Here is a 17,244-nt window from a genome sequence, read left to right on the forward strand (position 1 = left end):
TTAAGTTTAATGAGAATATGTAATGTCATGAATATATTAAAAGCTAAGTAAATGGTACTATAGTATAAGGTATCATTTTATGCACAAATGCTAAAACTGTGGCCTTCCTGAGGACAGAAAGCCTGATTTTAATTATTGTTGTAGCCCCTGCACCTAGAAGAAGATCTGCTATGCCAGGCACAGTGGCTCGCACCTGTCATCCCAGCACTTTGGGAGGCTGAGGCAGTTGGATCACCTGAGGACAGGAGTTTGAGACCAGCCTAGCCAACATGGTGAAACCCCGTCTCTACTAAAAATACAAAAATTAGCTGGGCGTGGTGGCTCATGTCTGTAGTTCCAGCTACTCGGGAGGCTCAGGTGCGAGAACTGCTTGAATACGGGAGGCAGAGGTTGCAGTGAGCTGAGATTGCACCATTGCACTGTAGCCTGGGCAACAGAGCGAGACTCAGTCTCCAAAAAAAAAAAAAAAAAAAAAAAAAGCCTCTGGCCTTTGGCTCTAATTCTTCTGCTTCTCAAAATACTCATTCAATTCTAGTCCTTGAATCTGTATGTGACCTAGAACCACCTCTTATAGATGTAGTGCTTGCCTAAGTTAGAAAGTGTCATCTCGGGAGGGGCACAGTGGCTCATGCCTGTAATCCCAGCACTTTGGGAGGCCAAGGTGGGCAGATCACATGAGGTCAGGAATTCGAGACCAGCCTGGCCAACATGGTGAAACCTCGTCTCTAATAAAAATACAAAAATTAGCTGGGCATGGTGGTGCATGCCTCCAGTCCCAGCTTCTTGGGAGGCTAAGGTAGGAGAATCACTTGAACCTGGGAAGTGGAGGTTGCACACAGCCTGAGCGACAGAGTGAGACTCTGTGTCAAAAAAAAAAAAGTGATCTTTCTGGGCTCTCAGGTTGCCTTTCTGTGAATTAGAAAAGGTCCCTTTCCTGGGCCAATGCAACCCCTCCTCACCAAGGCACAAAATATGGCAAGGAAAGGATCACCTGAGGACAGGAGTTTGAGACAAGCCTGGCCAACATGGTGAAACCCTGTCTCTATTAAAAATACAAAAATTAGCTGGGTGTGATGGCTCATGTCTGTAATTCCAGCTACTCGGGAGGCTCAGGTTGGAGAACTGCTTGCAGGCATCCTTGTCCAAGAATTATGTAAGGAAGCCCTGATCTATCCTAGACTTTGACACAACCCTGGTCCTGAGGCGGCATCCCCACAGAACTCACAAACCAAACCCAACTCCAGGCTCATCCTAAGGCAAAATTTTGACACAGATCTCATGATAGATGGTATCTCCCCAGGTCCCTTTTTAGTGGGAAAGTCTAGCTAGGCATATCCAGAATGTTCTAAGAAGAGGCAAACTGCAAAAGTCAATATACATTTTTTTTTTTTTTTTGAGATGGGGTCTCTCTCTATCCCCCAGGCTGGACTGCAGTGGCGCTATCTCTGCTCACTGCAAGCTCCGCCTCCTGGGTTCATGCCATTCTCCTGCCTCAGCCTCCCAAGTAGCTGGGACTACAGGCACCCACCACCACACCCAGCTAATTTTTTTGTATTTTTAGTAGAGATGGGGTTTCACCGTGTTAGTCAGGATGGTCTTGATCTCCTGACCTCGTGATCCACCCGCCTTGGCCTCCCAAAGTGCTGGGATTACAGGCATGAGCCACCGCGCCTGGCCAATATACACACTATTTTGACTTGACTTGTCTGAGACTGCTTTTCTTTCTTCCTTTTTTTTTTCTTTTTTGGGGACAGGGTTTCCCTCTGTTGCCCAGGCTGGAGTGCTATAGCTCACTGCAGCCTCCACCAACCTCGACCTCCTGGGCTCAAGTGATACTCCTGTCTCAGCCTCCTGAGTACCTGAGACTACAGGTGTGTGCCACCATGCATAGCTAATTTTTTTTTTTTTTAAAGAGGTGGGGTCTCCCTATGTTGCCCAGGCTGGTCTTGAACTCCTGAGCTCAATGGATCCTTCTGCCTCGGCCTCCCAAAGAGCTGGGATTACAGGCGTGAGCCACCGTACCTGGCCTGAGACTGCTTTTCTTAGTGGATACATTTTCTAGTAGCTGCCAGTTTATTAAGCACGAATCTTAAGTGTACGGAAATGGCCTTGGCACAGTCGAGCCACACTTAAAAGAAGCTCTTACCCATATTTGGTCTGTACCACCCTGAGTATCAACAAAGCAAACTTAGGTTTAGGGAGATAAGCACATTTTATTACCTAACAGCCAAGCGAAGAATAAAGCAAATATAAGCACCACAGTTCAAATTTGATTAAAGTTCAGTGTTTTCTCCAACTGAAACAGGTCCTGATGAGAGCCCGTGATTCTGACAAAACTGTGAGAGCAACTTTAGCAACAGATTCTGCTTGCTATAGCTCTGCCAAGACAAGTCCCAGCAACAGAGGCAATTGGTTACTTGCAGGAAATCTGGGTCAAATCTGCACTTAGAATTGGAAAAAGAATGGCTTTGTAGCAAGGTCTATGGGTAGAATTTGGGGTATCTGCAAACTTGGAGGGCAAAAAGAGGCACACAAACAAACCCACCCTATTTTCACTAACCTCTACGTGTAAAATAGGATTTTCTTCCATCATAAATGTAGGTGCAAACCACAACAGTATCAGTGATATCTGTGACTTTATCACCACAGATATTTTTATAGCATATTACAGTTGTGGCAGATATCTTATCCCTCTTAGCACTCCTCTCACCCCTACTTCAAAATCATGGTACTTATTACATCTGCCACCTGATCTTATTTAATGCAGTACTAAAGAAGTGCATGCATTAATTACTATGTCACGATTAAAAAATATTTTATTACTGTGATTGTGGTATAGCAAAAAAAAATTTTTTTTTAATAACTGTACTTCAGCCCAGTTGGTTTTCCCTTTAATCTTATGTAGTTTTTTCAGCACTTAAAAAAAATTATTCTGAGAAGGGCTCATAGGCTATATCAGACTGCCAGAAGAATCTAGGCACAAAAAAATTTAAGAACTCCTATTCTACAGAGAAACTAAGATTACATTTAAAAGCTCTAAGCTAATAAAACAGGTGGATGAAATGTGCTACCCTTGATCTTAGCCAAAAGGCCAAGAAGCAATGATGAAATGTGCTTGCCTCATATACCCTAAACACTTTCCATAGCATTAAAATATTTCATGGACGGCTAGGTGTAGTGGCTCATGCCTATAATTCCAGCACTTTAGGAGGCTGAGGTGGAAGGATCCCCTGAACCCAGGAATTCAAGATGAGCCTGGGCAACATAGTGAGATCCCATCTCTACAAAAAAATAGAAAAAATTAGCCGGGTATGGTGGTGCATGCCTGTAGCCACAGCTACTTGGTAGGCTGAAGTGGGAGGATCTCTTGAGTCTGGAAGGTTGAAGCTGCAGTAAGCCATGAACCTGCCACCACACTCTAACCTGGGAAACAGAGCAAGACCATGTCTCAATAAATAAATAAATATTTATATTTTGTGGATACCTGGATACAATTTATTCAATACTATCTCTCAAAATACCTTTTTCACAACTACAATTAAAAATGAATTCCTTCTCACCGACTGCCGCCAATATGGTGTTCAGGCACTTCATGGAGGTTGGCTGGGCAACCTACGTCGCCTTTGGACCTCATGCTGGAAAATTCATTGTGATCATAGATGTTATTGATCAGAACAGGGCTTTGGTTGGTGGACCCTGCGCTCAAGTGAGGAGACAGGCCATGCCTTTCAAGTACATGCAGCTCACTGATTTCATCCTCAAGTTTCCATACAGTGCCCACCAGAAGTATGTCCCACAAGCCTGGCAGAAGGTAGACATCAATACAAAATGGGCAGCCACACAATGGGCCAAGAAGATTGAAGCCAGAGAAAGGAAAGCCAAGATGACAGATTCTGATCATTTTAAAGTTATGAAGGCAAAGAAAATGAGGGACAGAATAATCAAGAATGAAGTTAAGAAGCTTCAAAAGGCAGCTCTCCTGAAAGCTTCTCCCAAAAAAGCACCTGTTGCTAAGGGTGCTGCTGCAGCTGCTGCTAAATTTCCAGCAAAAAAGATGACCGCTGTGGGCAAGAAGGCTCCAGCCCAGAAGGTTCCTGCCCAGAAAGCCACAGGCCAGAAGGCAGCACCTCCTCCAAAAGCTCAGAAGGGTCAAAAAGCTCCAGCCCAGAAAGCCCCTGCTCCAAAGGCATCTGGCAAGAAAGCATACGAGGCAACTATAAAAACAATAAAGGTTCTTTAAAAAAAACAAACAAAAAACAAAGGCCAGTCATGGTGGCTCATGCCTGTAATCCCAGTACTGTGGGAGGCTGAGGCAGGTGGATCACTTGAGGTCAGGAGTTTGAGAACAGCCTGGCCAATATGGTGAAACCCTATCTCTACTAAAAATACAAAAAAATTAGCTGGGCATGGTGGTGCACGCCTGTAATCCCAGCTACTCAGGAGGCTGAGGCAAGAGAACTGCTTGAACCCAGGAGGTGGAGATTGCAGTGAGCCGAGATCGCACCACTGCACTCCAGCCTGGGCGACAGAGTGAGACTCAGTCTCGAAAAAGAAAAAGAAAAAAACAGAACAATAAAAATTAGCCAGACGTGGTAGTGGGCACCCATAACCCCAACTACTTGAGAGGCTTTGGTGGGAGAATTGCTTGAACCCAGGAGTCGGAAGTTGCAGTGAGCTGAGATCATACCACTGCACTCCAGCTGGGGTGACAGGGTGAGACTTGGTCTCAAAAAAATAAAAAATAAAAAAACAGGAATTGCAACAGAACAAGAACTGAGCAAATTACAACATGAATTCTGAATTCTGAGTTGCATTATCTTCCTAATTTACATGGTTGGAACTGCCTTATATCAGAGACCTTTGGACTCGTCAGAAACTAGATAACTAGATTATTTGGCTGGAGTGCAGGACAGCCCTATTTTTTTTTTTTTTCTTAAATCAAGTTCTGCCTTAGAGAAAGTGTTAAAATGACTTTGATACATACAATTAACCCTAGGTTTTAAAATACATACTTGCTAAACAGAAGTTTTCTGTAAGGGTTTTTAAAAAAGAGTCATCTATTAGCGGCTGGGCGTGGTGGCTCACGCCTATAATCCCAGCAGTTAGGGAGGCCGAGGCAGGTGGATCACGAGGTCAGGAGTTCAAGACCAGCCTGGCCAATATCGTGAAGCCCCGTCTCTACTAAAAATACAAAAATTAGCTGGGCATGGTGGCACGTGCCTGTAGTCCCAGCTACTCGGGCGGTTGAGGCAGAAGAATCACTTGAACCCAGGAGGTGGAGGTTGTAGTGAGCCAAGATCGTGCCACTGCACTCCAGCCTGGGCAACACAGTTAGACTCCATCTCAAAAGAAAAAAAGTCATCTATTAATTTAATTGTGATCTTTTTTATATGCGCTTGTTAGCCTGTACATAGCTCAAATTTATAGCTTCAGAACACTATAACAGATGTTTTAAATATCTCATTTTCTACCAACATGAGAAATCCTAGATTTCTAAAACCTAGAGGCAGTTAATATCATCCTAAAGGCGAAGACAACGAGAAAAAGTAATATAATATGTTGTTAAAGTAGCCTTTTATATAACATAAATATTTTGAACAAGATCAAAGAAACCACCTGATCCACATTTAATCAAAGGACTATTTTTTTCTAACTACATAAGTGGAAAAGACTTATCAGAGGAATTTTAAAATTCCTGTATCTTATATTTTCTCTATCAGGATCCTTACTGATTTAACTTGTTTCAACACTAATGTAATAACCTTCCACAAATGAAAGGCTTTTTTCTGAAAAACAAATTATACAACATATAGCACAGGTAGATGGAAAAAAACTAAAAGGATATGTGATAGCCATCTCTGGATGGTAGAAGATGAAAAAAGACTTAGTTTTTTCATAATCCTTAAATATTTTTGTATGCACAAAAGATCCCTTCAAAGACAAAAAGTGGCCCTTACAAAAATAACACATCACCAGAATATACTTTCTCAAACTGAGTATCTTTTGTGACTGCTACTTGCACTAAAGTCTGCCTCTGACTTTATTTTTTTGAGATGGGGGTCCTGCTGTGTTGCCCAGGGTGAAGTACAGCAGGCACGATCATGGTTGATTGCAGTCTTGAACTCTTGGGCTCAAGTGATCATCCTGCCTCAGCTTCCTCAGTAGCTGGGATGAATGGTGTGTGCCACCACACCCAGCTAATTTTTAAATTTTTCTTTTGTAGAGGCAGGGTCTCACTATGTTGACTAAGCAGGTTTCAAACTCCTGGGCTCAAGCGATCCTCCCAACTCAGTGCTGGGATTACAGGCACGAGCCACCATGCCCAGCCCTGCCTCTGACTTCAAGGGGTTTACAATCTAGTGGAGAAGATAAGGCACAGATCCATGGTATAATTAAACAACTAAAAGATTCAGTCACAAGACAAAAGGCAAGATCAATACAATTTTTAGGAATTGAGAAGGAGAAGGCTCAGTGGGGGCCTAAGTGATTGGGCATGACCTCAAAGAGGAAGACTGTAAGCCCCATCAGGGCAGGGGCCACCACTGTGTTGTCTGCCAGTGTATATGGATGTCCAGCTCAGGGCCAACTTATATAAATATTTGTTGGTGGAGTAATTAATGGAGGAGAGAATCTGGTTTTGAAGGACAGCTTTCAGGAGACAGCAAGAAACCTACTATAGCTAGACTAAAAGAAAAGAAGGTTCAGGTAATTCTGGGTTATAAACTGGTCTTTATACTATGAATAAGTGGGTTTTCAACTTTTCTAATAAACAGAATGAAAGCGTGTCCTTGGAAATTAGGCAGTAACTGTGCTAGGCTACATGGAGGGGTGATAAGAGGTAGCATGACCACCAGCAAGATATTGCTATAAAATGGCGTGAGTTTAGAAGGGCCTGGCCTGGAGCCTAACAGAGAAATAGAAGGAGCAGAAACTAGAGGTGGAGGAAAATTTGCTGGCAGATCCTACAGGGAGGAAAGAGAAAAGGGAAGGATTTCAGTCCTTTCCATAATTTTGTGACTGGATGACTGAAAGAATGCTTTTAAACATTTATTAATCCATCTGTCCATGCATCTATGCATCCATGCATCCATCCATCCATCCATCCATCCATCCATCCATCCATCCATCCAACATTCATTGCTGCTACTGCATGGGGATTCTCAATCTTATAAAAAAGAGCAACTCTCCCTTTCCCTAATTACACCTGTCAGTTGACTGAGTCTCTGATGTGTTCCAGGATCTATGCCTGACACTGGGATAGGATAATAAAGATGGTCTCTACCTGGAAGAGATGAGAAAGAAGAAGATAAGTAAAAGTTAAGGCTGCTCTGATAACTAAAAGTTAAGAAAAAAGATAAGTCTGTTTTCTTCCCATTCTTCCCAACTTCAAACAGGATCCAGCCTGATAAACTGGCCTTGAGTAGCCAATACGAAAGTAAAATTTACAAGTTTTGTTTGTTTGTTTGTTTTTTTCTGAGACAGAGTCTTGCTCTGTCACCCAGGCTGGAGTGCAGTGGTACGATCTCAGCTCACTGCAACCTCCACCTCCCAGGTTCAAGTGATTCTCCTGCCTTAGCCTCCTGAGTAGCTGGGATTATAGGCGCATGCTACCACGCCCAGCTAATTTTTGTATTTTTTGTAGAGACAGGGTTTCACCATGTTGGCCAGGCTGGTCTCGAACTTCTGAGCTCAAGCAATCTGCCCACCTCAGCTTCCCAAAGTGTTGGGATTACAGGCGTGAGCCATCATGCCCAGCCAAAATTTACAAATATTTAGGCTTAAATTATATAAATCACTGATTTTGTTATACAATTATATGCATTCTTTTAGATCCGGTTTGAACTGATCTTAAAAAAATACTAACAAGAATGTAGGTGTAAGTGTTTTACTACAATGCAGGAAGAGACTGCCCAAATAGAATACCCTATAGAAACCCAAAGTAAGTCCAGAAAAGAAAACACTGGAAGACAATAGCATGGTTATTTGAACAGCAGTGACAGACTGCTCTATCTGGGGATTTCCGCTGATCTTTTCTAAAAGGATTCCAGAAGAAACCATCTTATCTTATCATCTACGCATATCTCAGTGGGAGGCACAAACCTACTTACATTGAATCAGGCAGGACTCCTTCCCCTTCTCAGCCTGAAACTTAAAACAGCAAAGTTGCCAGGAGTTGCCTCAAATGAATGAAGTACCACTCCTGCCTGCTCTTGTATATTTTGTGCATTTGGAATCAATCCAAACTCCAAAATGGAAATAAAATACTTAACCTCACAAAGTTGTTGGAGGATTAAATCATTTGAGCTTTATTATCCAAAGTAATTAACATGTTTGAAAGATGCAAATTTAAGACTTAAAATCCAACTTTAAAAAATCTCAGACTGGGCCCAGTGGCTCAGGCCTGTGATGCCAGCACTTTGGGAGGCCAAGGCAGGAGGATCACTTGACCCCAGGAGTTCGAGACCAGCCTGGGCAACATGGGGAAACCCTGTTTTTACATAAAATTAAAAAAAAAAAATCTCAGTGCCTGGACAGCAGTACTTTCACAGCAACAGTAGATATATCTTGCAAAGTAAAGAGTAATCAGAACATCACAAAAATGAGTACTGGAAAATCAGAATTTTAAATAAAAATAAAAAGCATCAGTTAACAGGATGGATCACTTAAATACAAAAATAAAAATAAAAAAGCAAATCTTTAGTATTGACCTGCAAGGTTATAGGAATGTCCTTAGGATTATAGGAACATAGGTGCTTCAATTAAAGCTGTGTAGCCTTGGGAGGACATTTCACCTTTGTGCTTGTGCCTTTCTTTTTAGGAGAAGATATAATCTCTAATATAAATGTCGTCTCAATGTCATTCTTTGGACGAAAAACATTTTGGCTAAAGAGTTTTTTTTTTTTTTTTCTTTTGAGAGGGAGGTTGCTCTTCTTGGCTAGGCTAGAGTGCAATGGTGCAATCTCAGCTCACCACAACCTCTGCCTCTCGGGTTCAAACAATTCTGCCTCAGCCTCCCGAGTAGCTGGGATTATGGGCATGTGCCACCATGCCTGGCTAATTTTTGTATTTTTAGTAGAGATGGGGTTTCTCCATGTTGGTCAGGCTGGTCTTGAACTCCTGACCTCAGGTGATCCGCCCGCCTCAGCCTCCCAAAGTGTTGGGATTACAGGCGTGAGACACCACACCTGGTGAGATGTTTTAAACCTAGCTTAAAACCAATCTGAATTACTTCCTGAACAGCTTTAACATATCCAAAACTGACCCAGATATTTTGGAGGCCACTAAATTATAGATATAAGACACACTCCCTGAACCCAAGGTTGGAGAACTGAAGCAATCAGAGATGGCTACAAAGAGTATGGACTTCTGACCTGACTTCAGGTCAGGCTTAGGGGAAGGAAAGAATTTTAAACAATGGAAGAAAAGGCATAGGATGAAGAATACAAAATCTACTACGTTCTTTCTTTAATTTTAGTCCTGATTTCGTGGCCTTGAATAAGCCATTCATCACTTTTCCCCCTTCCCAAATCCACCAGTATCGAGGGCCTATTATATATAAGGTATTGTGCATCAATTAACGAATGGAAAAGCCGAGGTGGGCAGATCATCTGAGGTCAGAAGATTGAGACCAGGCTGGCCAACACAGCAAAACCATATCCCTACTAAAAATACAAAAATTAGCCAGGTATGGTGGCAGGCGCCTGTAATCCCAGCTACTTGGGAGGCTGAGGAGGGAGGATAACTTGAACCTGGTAGGCGGAGGTTGCAGTGAGCTGAGATTGTGCCACTGCACTACAGCCTGGGTAACAGGCAAGATTTCATCTCATAAATAAATAAATAAATAACAGAAAAGATTTCCCAATCTAAGATTAAGTAAGAGGTAGCTCAAACTAAAAATAACTGCAAGCTCACATGATGTTGGTATTATAAAACAAAATTCTTCTTCTTTTTTTTAAGAGACGGAATTCTCACTGTCACCCAGGCTGAAGTGCAGTAGCATGACCATGGCTCACTGTAGCCTCGAATTCCCGGGCTCAAGCAATCCTCCCGACTCAGCCTCCTGAGTTGCTGGGTTACAGGCACAAGCCACTACACCTAGTTAAAATCTATTTTAGTAAAGAGAGTTTTTTAAAACCTGCTTTTGTCATTTCACACTTTCTCAATAAAAAACAAACTAAGCATGAAACCTAAATTTAACATATGTAGACTTTTTACTACTTAGAACAGTCGTAGTGTGTAAAATAAAATAAATAATACGGCCGGGCACCGTGGCTCATGCTTGTAATCCCAGCACTTTGGGAGGCCAAGGCAGGCGGATCACAAGGTCAAGAGATCAAGACCATCCTGGCCAACATGTTGAAACCCTGTCTCTACTAAAAATACAAAAAATTAGCTGGGCGTGGTGGCACACGCCTGTAGTCCCAGCTACTCGGGAGGCTGAGGCAGGAGAATCTCTTGAATCCAGGAGGCGGAGGTTGCAGTGAGCTGAGATTGCACCACTGCACTCCAGCCTGGCAACAGAGCAAGACTCCGTCTCAAATAAATAAATAAATAAATAAATAATATGTAAAAATTAATCTTTGCATTAAATTTTCAGATTCTTGCTCCATTCCTCTCCCATTTGAAACTATAGCTGTCTTTTGCCACTGAAAACAGTACTTCATTTGACAGCTATGGAAAGAGCCTATGCCATTCAATAGCTGGTTTATGAGAGCATTGAATTTATCTAGCAAAAACACAACATGTGTATCAGTACTTCCCTTTGTCCTGTGTATTCTAAATCTCTGCCAAAAGCAGAAGTAAGAAAGTACAGAGGGACAGGATATCCTTAAATTATTCAGTTGGCTTTATGTCATTCCAGACAGAAACCTAGTGCCTGATTCACCCTTAAAAATTTAAATTAAGGGCCTGTTGTGGTGGCTCATGCCTATAATCTCAGCATTTTGGGAGGCCAAGGTCGGCAGACCACTTGAGGTCAGGAGTTTGAGACCAACCTGGCCAACATAGTGAAACCCCGCCTCTACTAAAAATACAAAAATTAGCCAGGCATGGTGGTGCACACCTGTAATCCCAGCTACACAGGAGGCTGAGGCAGGAGAATCGCTTGAACCTGGGAGATGGAGGCTGCAGTGAGCCAAGATGGCGCCACTGCACTCCAGCCTGTCCTGGGGCTAAAAGTAGGTCTTCCTCGTGAGCAGTCTGTCACTAGGCAAGCTTTGAAGTGCTGAAGCCTTTTCCCTAAAGAGAAATGAGGAAATCCTGGTTTTTCAGGATTCACCTATTATCTCCAATATAGCTCTTGGCTTAAGAGAGTGAAGTTAAGAAGAAAAGCATGGACACCATTTCTTAAGGAGAGTAACAGAAACCCAGTACCTCCAAATTTACTTATAGAACACATTGACTTTACGGTTGTGGCCACATTTTGATGTTCTTGTCCATTTTGATACAATTTTAATGCATATTATATATGCATATTTAGTCACTGTACATCCAATACAGTTCAGCAAATATTCCAGAGAACCTAGTAGTAGGTGTTGGGTAACTATGTTTGGTACTGAGACTACACTAGCCTTTTTGTGATGCCAAACCACTGAATTTCAATAAGCCTGTTATCTCATCTGTGAAGATAAAACTGATATTTGCAAGGCTATGGTGAGGCTTTAAAGAGCCAGTGAATATAAAGGCCTGATTACAGCAAGTTCCTTCACTCAAACACAGTGTTTTTGCTTTTCTCTTTCCTTCTTTTTTCCTTACTAAACAGACATAGCTCTATAATCTTGAAGCTTACAGTCTAGTAGAAGATAGACTATTATCATGATAAGGAAATAACTATCAGGATAAGAATACTACTATTACTAATAATAGTAAAAGCTAATACTTATGTAGAACTTGTTATAATTAAAGCATTATTCCTGTTTTTTTTAGACAGGGGTCTATGTTTCCCAGGATAGTCTCAAACTCCTGGGCTCAAAGATCCTCCCGCCTCAGCCTCTCCAGTAGCTGGGACTACAGGCGTGTCCACTGCATCCAGCTACGGTACTATTCTAAGCACTGTCCACATTTAGCTCATTAATCAAACCTTATAACAACCTTCTGAGGCAAGTAACTAGGGCTATGATAGTGCTATATAAATATGTGGGAGTGACCCTCTAAACTCCACTCTCGAGTAGTTGGGGAAAGTACCTTCTTGGAATTAATAATATTAGCCAGGTGAAATGATGCACAGGTATGGGCTTGGGATGGTCAAAGATGTTCTGAATTAAAAAGTAGCTACATGTATGAATGCCCTGAGGTGAAAACGCACACATGGATGGATGATCAAAGAACCGAAAGCCGTTCAGTTCAGGCAACGTATATGTGACGTATATAAGCAATCTACAAATCCACATATTAGGCAACGTGGTGACTGGGGTGATATACAAAGAGAGGCACCCGAGTTTCATAAAGGCAAGAAGAGTTGGCTGATGGATAAACCAACTGGGTGGTTGGCAAAATGCTGGAGAAGCCCACCTGTCAGCAACAGCCTGTACTGGGGGATCCTCTGAACCGGCTTGAGCAGGTAGTGCTTGAGGGCCAGATTAGCACAGCGAGGGCTCATCTGAAAGGAGAAGGCATCTAAATTAACACAGTGTTTTCTAAGAAGCAAGGGACCCAGATTCAAGTGCTCAGGAAGCCAAACTTTAAACATCAAGCAACTCTGGAAGGAGATTCGTAGAGAGGCTCCCTTTTATTTTAAGGTACAGCTGTTAGATACACTGAGAGTGAACCCCAGCCAGACTGACCACCAACCTCCACCCTTTCCTGTAGGCAGTCCCTGAAACCATTTGCTCCTAGGAAAAACTTGTTAACAACCCTCTCAAAGAGCGTGGTAGCCACAGTCTGTGTCCTAGGCTAGTTAGAGCCCACCCTACTCAGCAGCTCCCACCTGTATTGATAAATACAAACAAATCCCAATGGACCAAGAAGGAAATGCATGGCCCCTAAAATAAGGCAGCAGAAATACAAATGCCAGGAATTGGATTCAAATGATAATCAGAGCCTTGTGGTCAATATAGTCAAAATAATGGTGGTGGCAGGGAGAACTGTAGAAAGTAAAGATAACCTGAAAAGCAGCCTTGCTAAGTATCCCTTCTTTAAGAAGTCTGAAGAATGTAAAAGTCTTTTGCAGATGAATGGCCTTATAAAAAGATAGCCCCCAAATCACAGCATTTATAGGAACATTTGATTATGGAACCACATTTTGGCTTGACTACAAAGACGTTTGGTTATCCCTTGAAACCTCTCTTCCTTAGTATGTACAACAGACATCTATCTCGGCCCATTCCTGAGCCTCACCCTCATTCTCCAACCTAAGAGTTTACTGTGAGTTGGCATCAAAAAGGCCAAGTGAAAATGTCCCTGCATCCTAAGAACCACAAAAAAAAGTCACGCTTCTAACATAGCGCAAGTTGGTTGATAAGTTTTGTTAGATTTGCTCAGACTTCTATCATTTTCTAAATATGTACTACCACTATCTGGTACACAGAGTGATTATGAAATTATAATGATAATGCATGTTAAGAAAGTATCTTTCATCCAAGCATCATTAACCCAGATTACTAATTCTCCTGGCCTTATGGCTCCCCGTTTTCTTTTGTTAACAAGGTAACACAACTCACTGGACTCTTACCAAAACCTGGGTCAATCATCAGTTGCCACAATTACATTGCACTTTGTTTTTTGATAGCACAAAGACAACAGAGGAGAGGAAAAGAAGAAAAAATTACAGATGACTTTAAAATTTAATTATTTGTCTATTGCACAAATCAGAAATCAGCAATACCATACTATTTTAAAAACTTTTCATTTCGGCCAGGTGAGGTGGCTCACTCTTGTAATCCCAGCCAGCACTTTGAGAGGCCAAGGTGGGTGGATCATGAGATCAGGAGTTCGAGACCAGCCTGGCCAACACAGTGAAACTCTGTCTCTACTAAAAATACAAAAATCAGCTGGGCATGGTGGCACATGCCTGAAATCCCAGCTACTCGGGAGGCTGAGGCAGGAAAATCACGTGAACCTTGGAGGCAGAGGATGCAGTGAGCCGAGATCACACCACTGCACTCCAGCCTGGGCGACAGAGCTAGACTCCATCTCAAAAAACAAAACAAAAACAAAAATAAACAAACAAAAAAAACCCCTTTTCACCTCTAGTTTTGTGTGACTGGAATTCACCGATCTTTTAAGCTTCAAAACAGAGAAATAAGTACTAAAATACAGTACGCAAATTTTACTCCAAATTGGTGGAGGGGACTTGTGATTTTATCTCTAATTAAACCAGGGTTCCACCCTCACAGCTCTGAGTTAAAAGTCAAAGCTTTGGCTGACACATGCTCTGAACAGGTTATTACTTTTTCTTAACTTTGGCACCAAAACCATGTTATTTATTTATCTAAAGGGAAACATAAATTCTATTTCCCATCCATCATTGTAAGTTAATTGTTAGGATAAAAGAAGAAGTTAAATTAAAAGTTAAGACATGTTCCTTAATCAAGTTCATTGAGTCAGAAAGCAGAATGGTGGTTGCCAACGGCTGGGAGGGAAGAGAGAATAGAGTTAATGTTTAATGCCTGTAGAGCTTCAGTTTTGCAAGTTGAAAAGAGTTCTGGGGATCTGGTTGCACAAGAATGTCAATGTACTTAACATTACTGAACTATAAACTTGAAAATTGTTAAAATGCTAAGTTTGTGTTGCATGTATTTTACCACAGTTTAAAAAGTCCCATCAAAATATTCTTTCCAGCTAGGCACAGTGGCTCACGCCTGTAATCCCAGCACTTTGGGAGGCCGAGCACGGTGGATCACCTGAGGTCAGGAATTTGAGACCAGCCTGGCCAATGTGGTGAAACCCCAACTCCACTAAAAATACAAAAAATTAGCCAGGTGTGGTGGCACGTGCTTGTAATCCCAACTACTCGGGAAGCTGAGGCAGGAGAATCACTTGAACCCGGGAGGCGGAGGTTGCAGTGAGCCAATCTACGCGCGAATGTACTCCAGCCTGGGCAACAGAGCAAGACTCTGTCTCAAAAAAAAAACTCTTTCCAAGTCAAAATATTCCCATGTGCAATAACAGATTTTCAAAATTAAGTCATGTACATTCTTGAGTTCTCACCATTTAAATTGTTCAATTCCATCTTTGATTTTGAAGGGATTACTTTTTAACTTTTTCTTTGTTTGCAAGCTTTGTTTTCAATGACTGCAACTTGTTATTAAAGCTTCAACAACAAAAAGAAAGAGAAGTGTTCAACATTAGATAGTAGCAAATACCTCAAATTCTCTAACAACAGCAGCAAAACCTGGATTTTTCTTGCACTGTTCATCCAGCAAGGCTATATTCTTATCAAATTCTTTGATGTATGTGGAATACATTTTTAGATATGGTCCCTTCTTTACAAAGATATCAGCAATTCTTTGTTGTTCTGTCCTATGGATAGAGAAGAGATACACAAAAAAATATAAAGAGAGAGTGATGAACATATGCAATGATAAGCAGAGTCCACATCTAAGCCGCCAACTTATCTTTTTTTCTCTTCTTGTAAGACATACCTCAAAATGCCTACTTTTCACCATTTCCACTGCCACCATCCCATCTTGCCTGGACTCTAACTGGTCTCCCTGCTTCCATTCTTGCCCTCTCCAAACCATTCTTCAACACAAGGAGAGAGTCTTAAAAAATGTTTATCATGGCTGGGTGCAGTGGCTCATACCTGTAATCCCAGCACTTTGGGAGCCGAGGTGGGCAGATCACCAGAGGTTAGGAGCTCAAGACCAGCCTGACCAACATGGAGAAACCCAGTCTCTACCAAAAATACAAAATTAGTCGGGCATGGTGGTGCATGCCTGTAATCCCAGCTACTTGGGAGGCCGAGACAGGAGAATTGTTTGAACCCGGGAGGGGGAGGTTGCAGTGAGCCAAGATCACACCACTGCACTCCAGTCTGGGCAACAGAGCAAGATTCTGTCTCAAAAATAAATAAATAAGTAAGTAAATAAATAAATAACTCCTTGGACGGGCACGGTGGTTCACGCCTGTAATCCCAGCATTTTGGGAGGCCGAGATGGGCAGATTACTTCTGATCAGGAGTTTGAGACCAGCCTGGCCAACATGGTAAAACCCTGTCTCTACTAAAAATACAAATATTAGCTGGGCATGGTGGCAGGCGCCTGTAATCCTAGGTACTTGGGAGGCTGAGGCAGGAGAATCGCTTGAACCCGGTAGGTAGAGGTTGCAGCGAGCTGAGATTGTGCCCACTGCACTCCAGCCTAGGCGACACAGTGAGACAATGTCTCAAAAAAAAAAAGAAAAAAAAAAAACAAACTCCTTACCTGGCATACAAAGGCCTGCCTTTTCTGACCCCTGTCACACTTCTCTTCCTCTTCCCCATTTCTCTCCCACCACACTGGCCTTCTTTATCTTCTTTGAAGACATGGAATTCATTTCCACTATGCAGACTTCCACTAATGGTTCTACATGCCTGGAAATATAGAACCCTGGCTGGCTCCTCCTTTCCTTTCAGATATCACTGTAAATACGCCACCTTCACAGAGGGCTTTCCCTGACCACTCAAGCTTCATTTGCTACCACAGCGTCCTATTTCAGGTCTCTGCAACTCAGAAACTGCTTCTGGTAGTTTTCTTGTCTATTTATCTGGTCCTTCCCCTATTAAATGTCTGCTCCATGAAAGCAGGATGTCTGTTTTGTGCACTGTGATATCCTCTGCATACTTAGAGCACAGACTAGCACATAGTAGATATGCAAACCTTCTTGAATGTGAAAATAAAATATTTCATCAATTGTTGTTAAAAGCCAATGGAAAAATGTTATTTCAGAAAGTCAACTAACACCAAAGAATATGTATTGACTTGAATCCTAAGAGAAAAATATTTTAATAAATAGAAAATTAGGCTGGGTGCAGTGGCTCATGCCTGTAATCCTAGCACTTTGGGAGGCTGAGGCGAGAGGATCACTTGAGCCCAGGAGCACAAGACCAGCCAGGGAAACACAGGGCAACCTGTCTCTATGAAAAATTAAAAAAATTAGCCAGGCGTGGTGGGGCACACCTGCAGTCCCAGCTACTTGGGTGGGTGAGCTGGAAGGATCACTTAAGCCTGGGGAAGTCAAGGCTGCAGTGAGCCATGGTCACACCACTGAACTCCGGCCTGGGCAAGAGGTGAAAATCTGTCTCAAAAAAAAAAAAAAAAAAAAAAA

General features: G+C 42.2%; 2 protein-coding genes across 2 annotated transcripts in view; one reads left to right on the forward strand and one right to left on the reverse strand.

The window, feature by feature from the left end:
• Nucleotides 1-17,244, reverse strand: part of FGD6 (FYVE, RhoGEF and PH domain containing 6) — a 136,953-nt gene that overhangs the window by 41,845 nt on the left and 77,864 nt on the right. Inside the window, exons 7-8 of the mRNA XM_019039355.4 lie at nucleotides 15,303-15,459; nucleotides 12,511-12,598 (exon numbers count right to left, since the gene is read on the reverse strand). Of these exons, the coding sequence (XP_018894900.3) occupies nucleotides 12,511-12,598; nucleotides 15,303-15,459 (245 nt within the window). The remainder of the gene's footprint in view (nucleotides 1-12,510; nucleotides 12,599-15,302; nucleotides 15,460-17,244) is intronic.
• Nucleotides 3,575-4,240, forward strand: LOC129525757 (large ribosomal subunit protein eL14-like). Its single transcript, XM_063693733.1, has one exon. It carries the CDS (start codon nucleotides 3,575-3,577, stop codon nucleotides 4,238-4,240), a length of 666 nt encoding a protein of 221 aa, XP_063549803.1.

Source organism: Gorilla gorilla, chromosome 10 (assembly GCF_029281585.2).
Source record: "Gorilla gorilla gorilla isolate KB3781 chromosome 10, NHGRI_mGorGor1-v2.1_pri, whole genome shotgun sequence".
Taxonomy (NCBI): domain Eukaryota; kingdom Metazoa; phylum Chordata; class Mammalia; order Primates; family Hominidae; genus Gorilla; species Gorilla gorilla.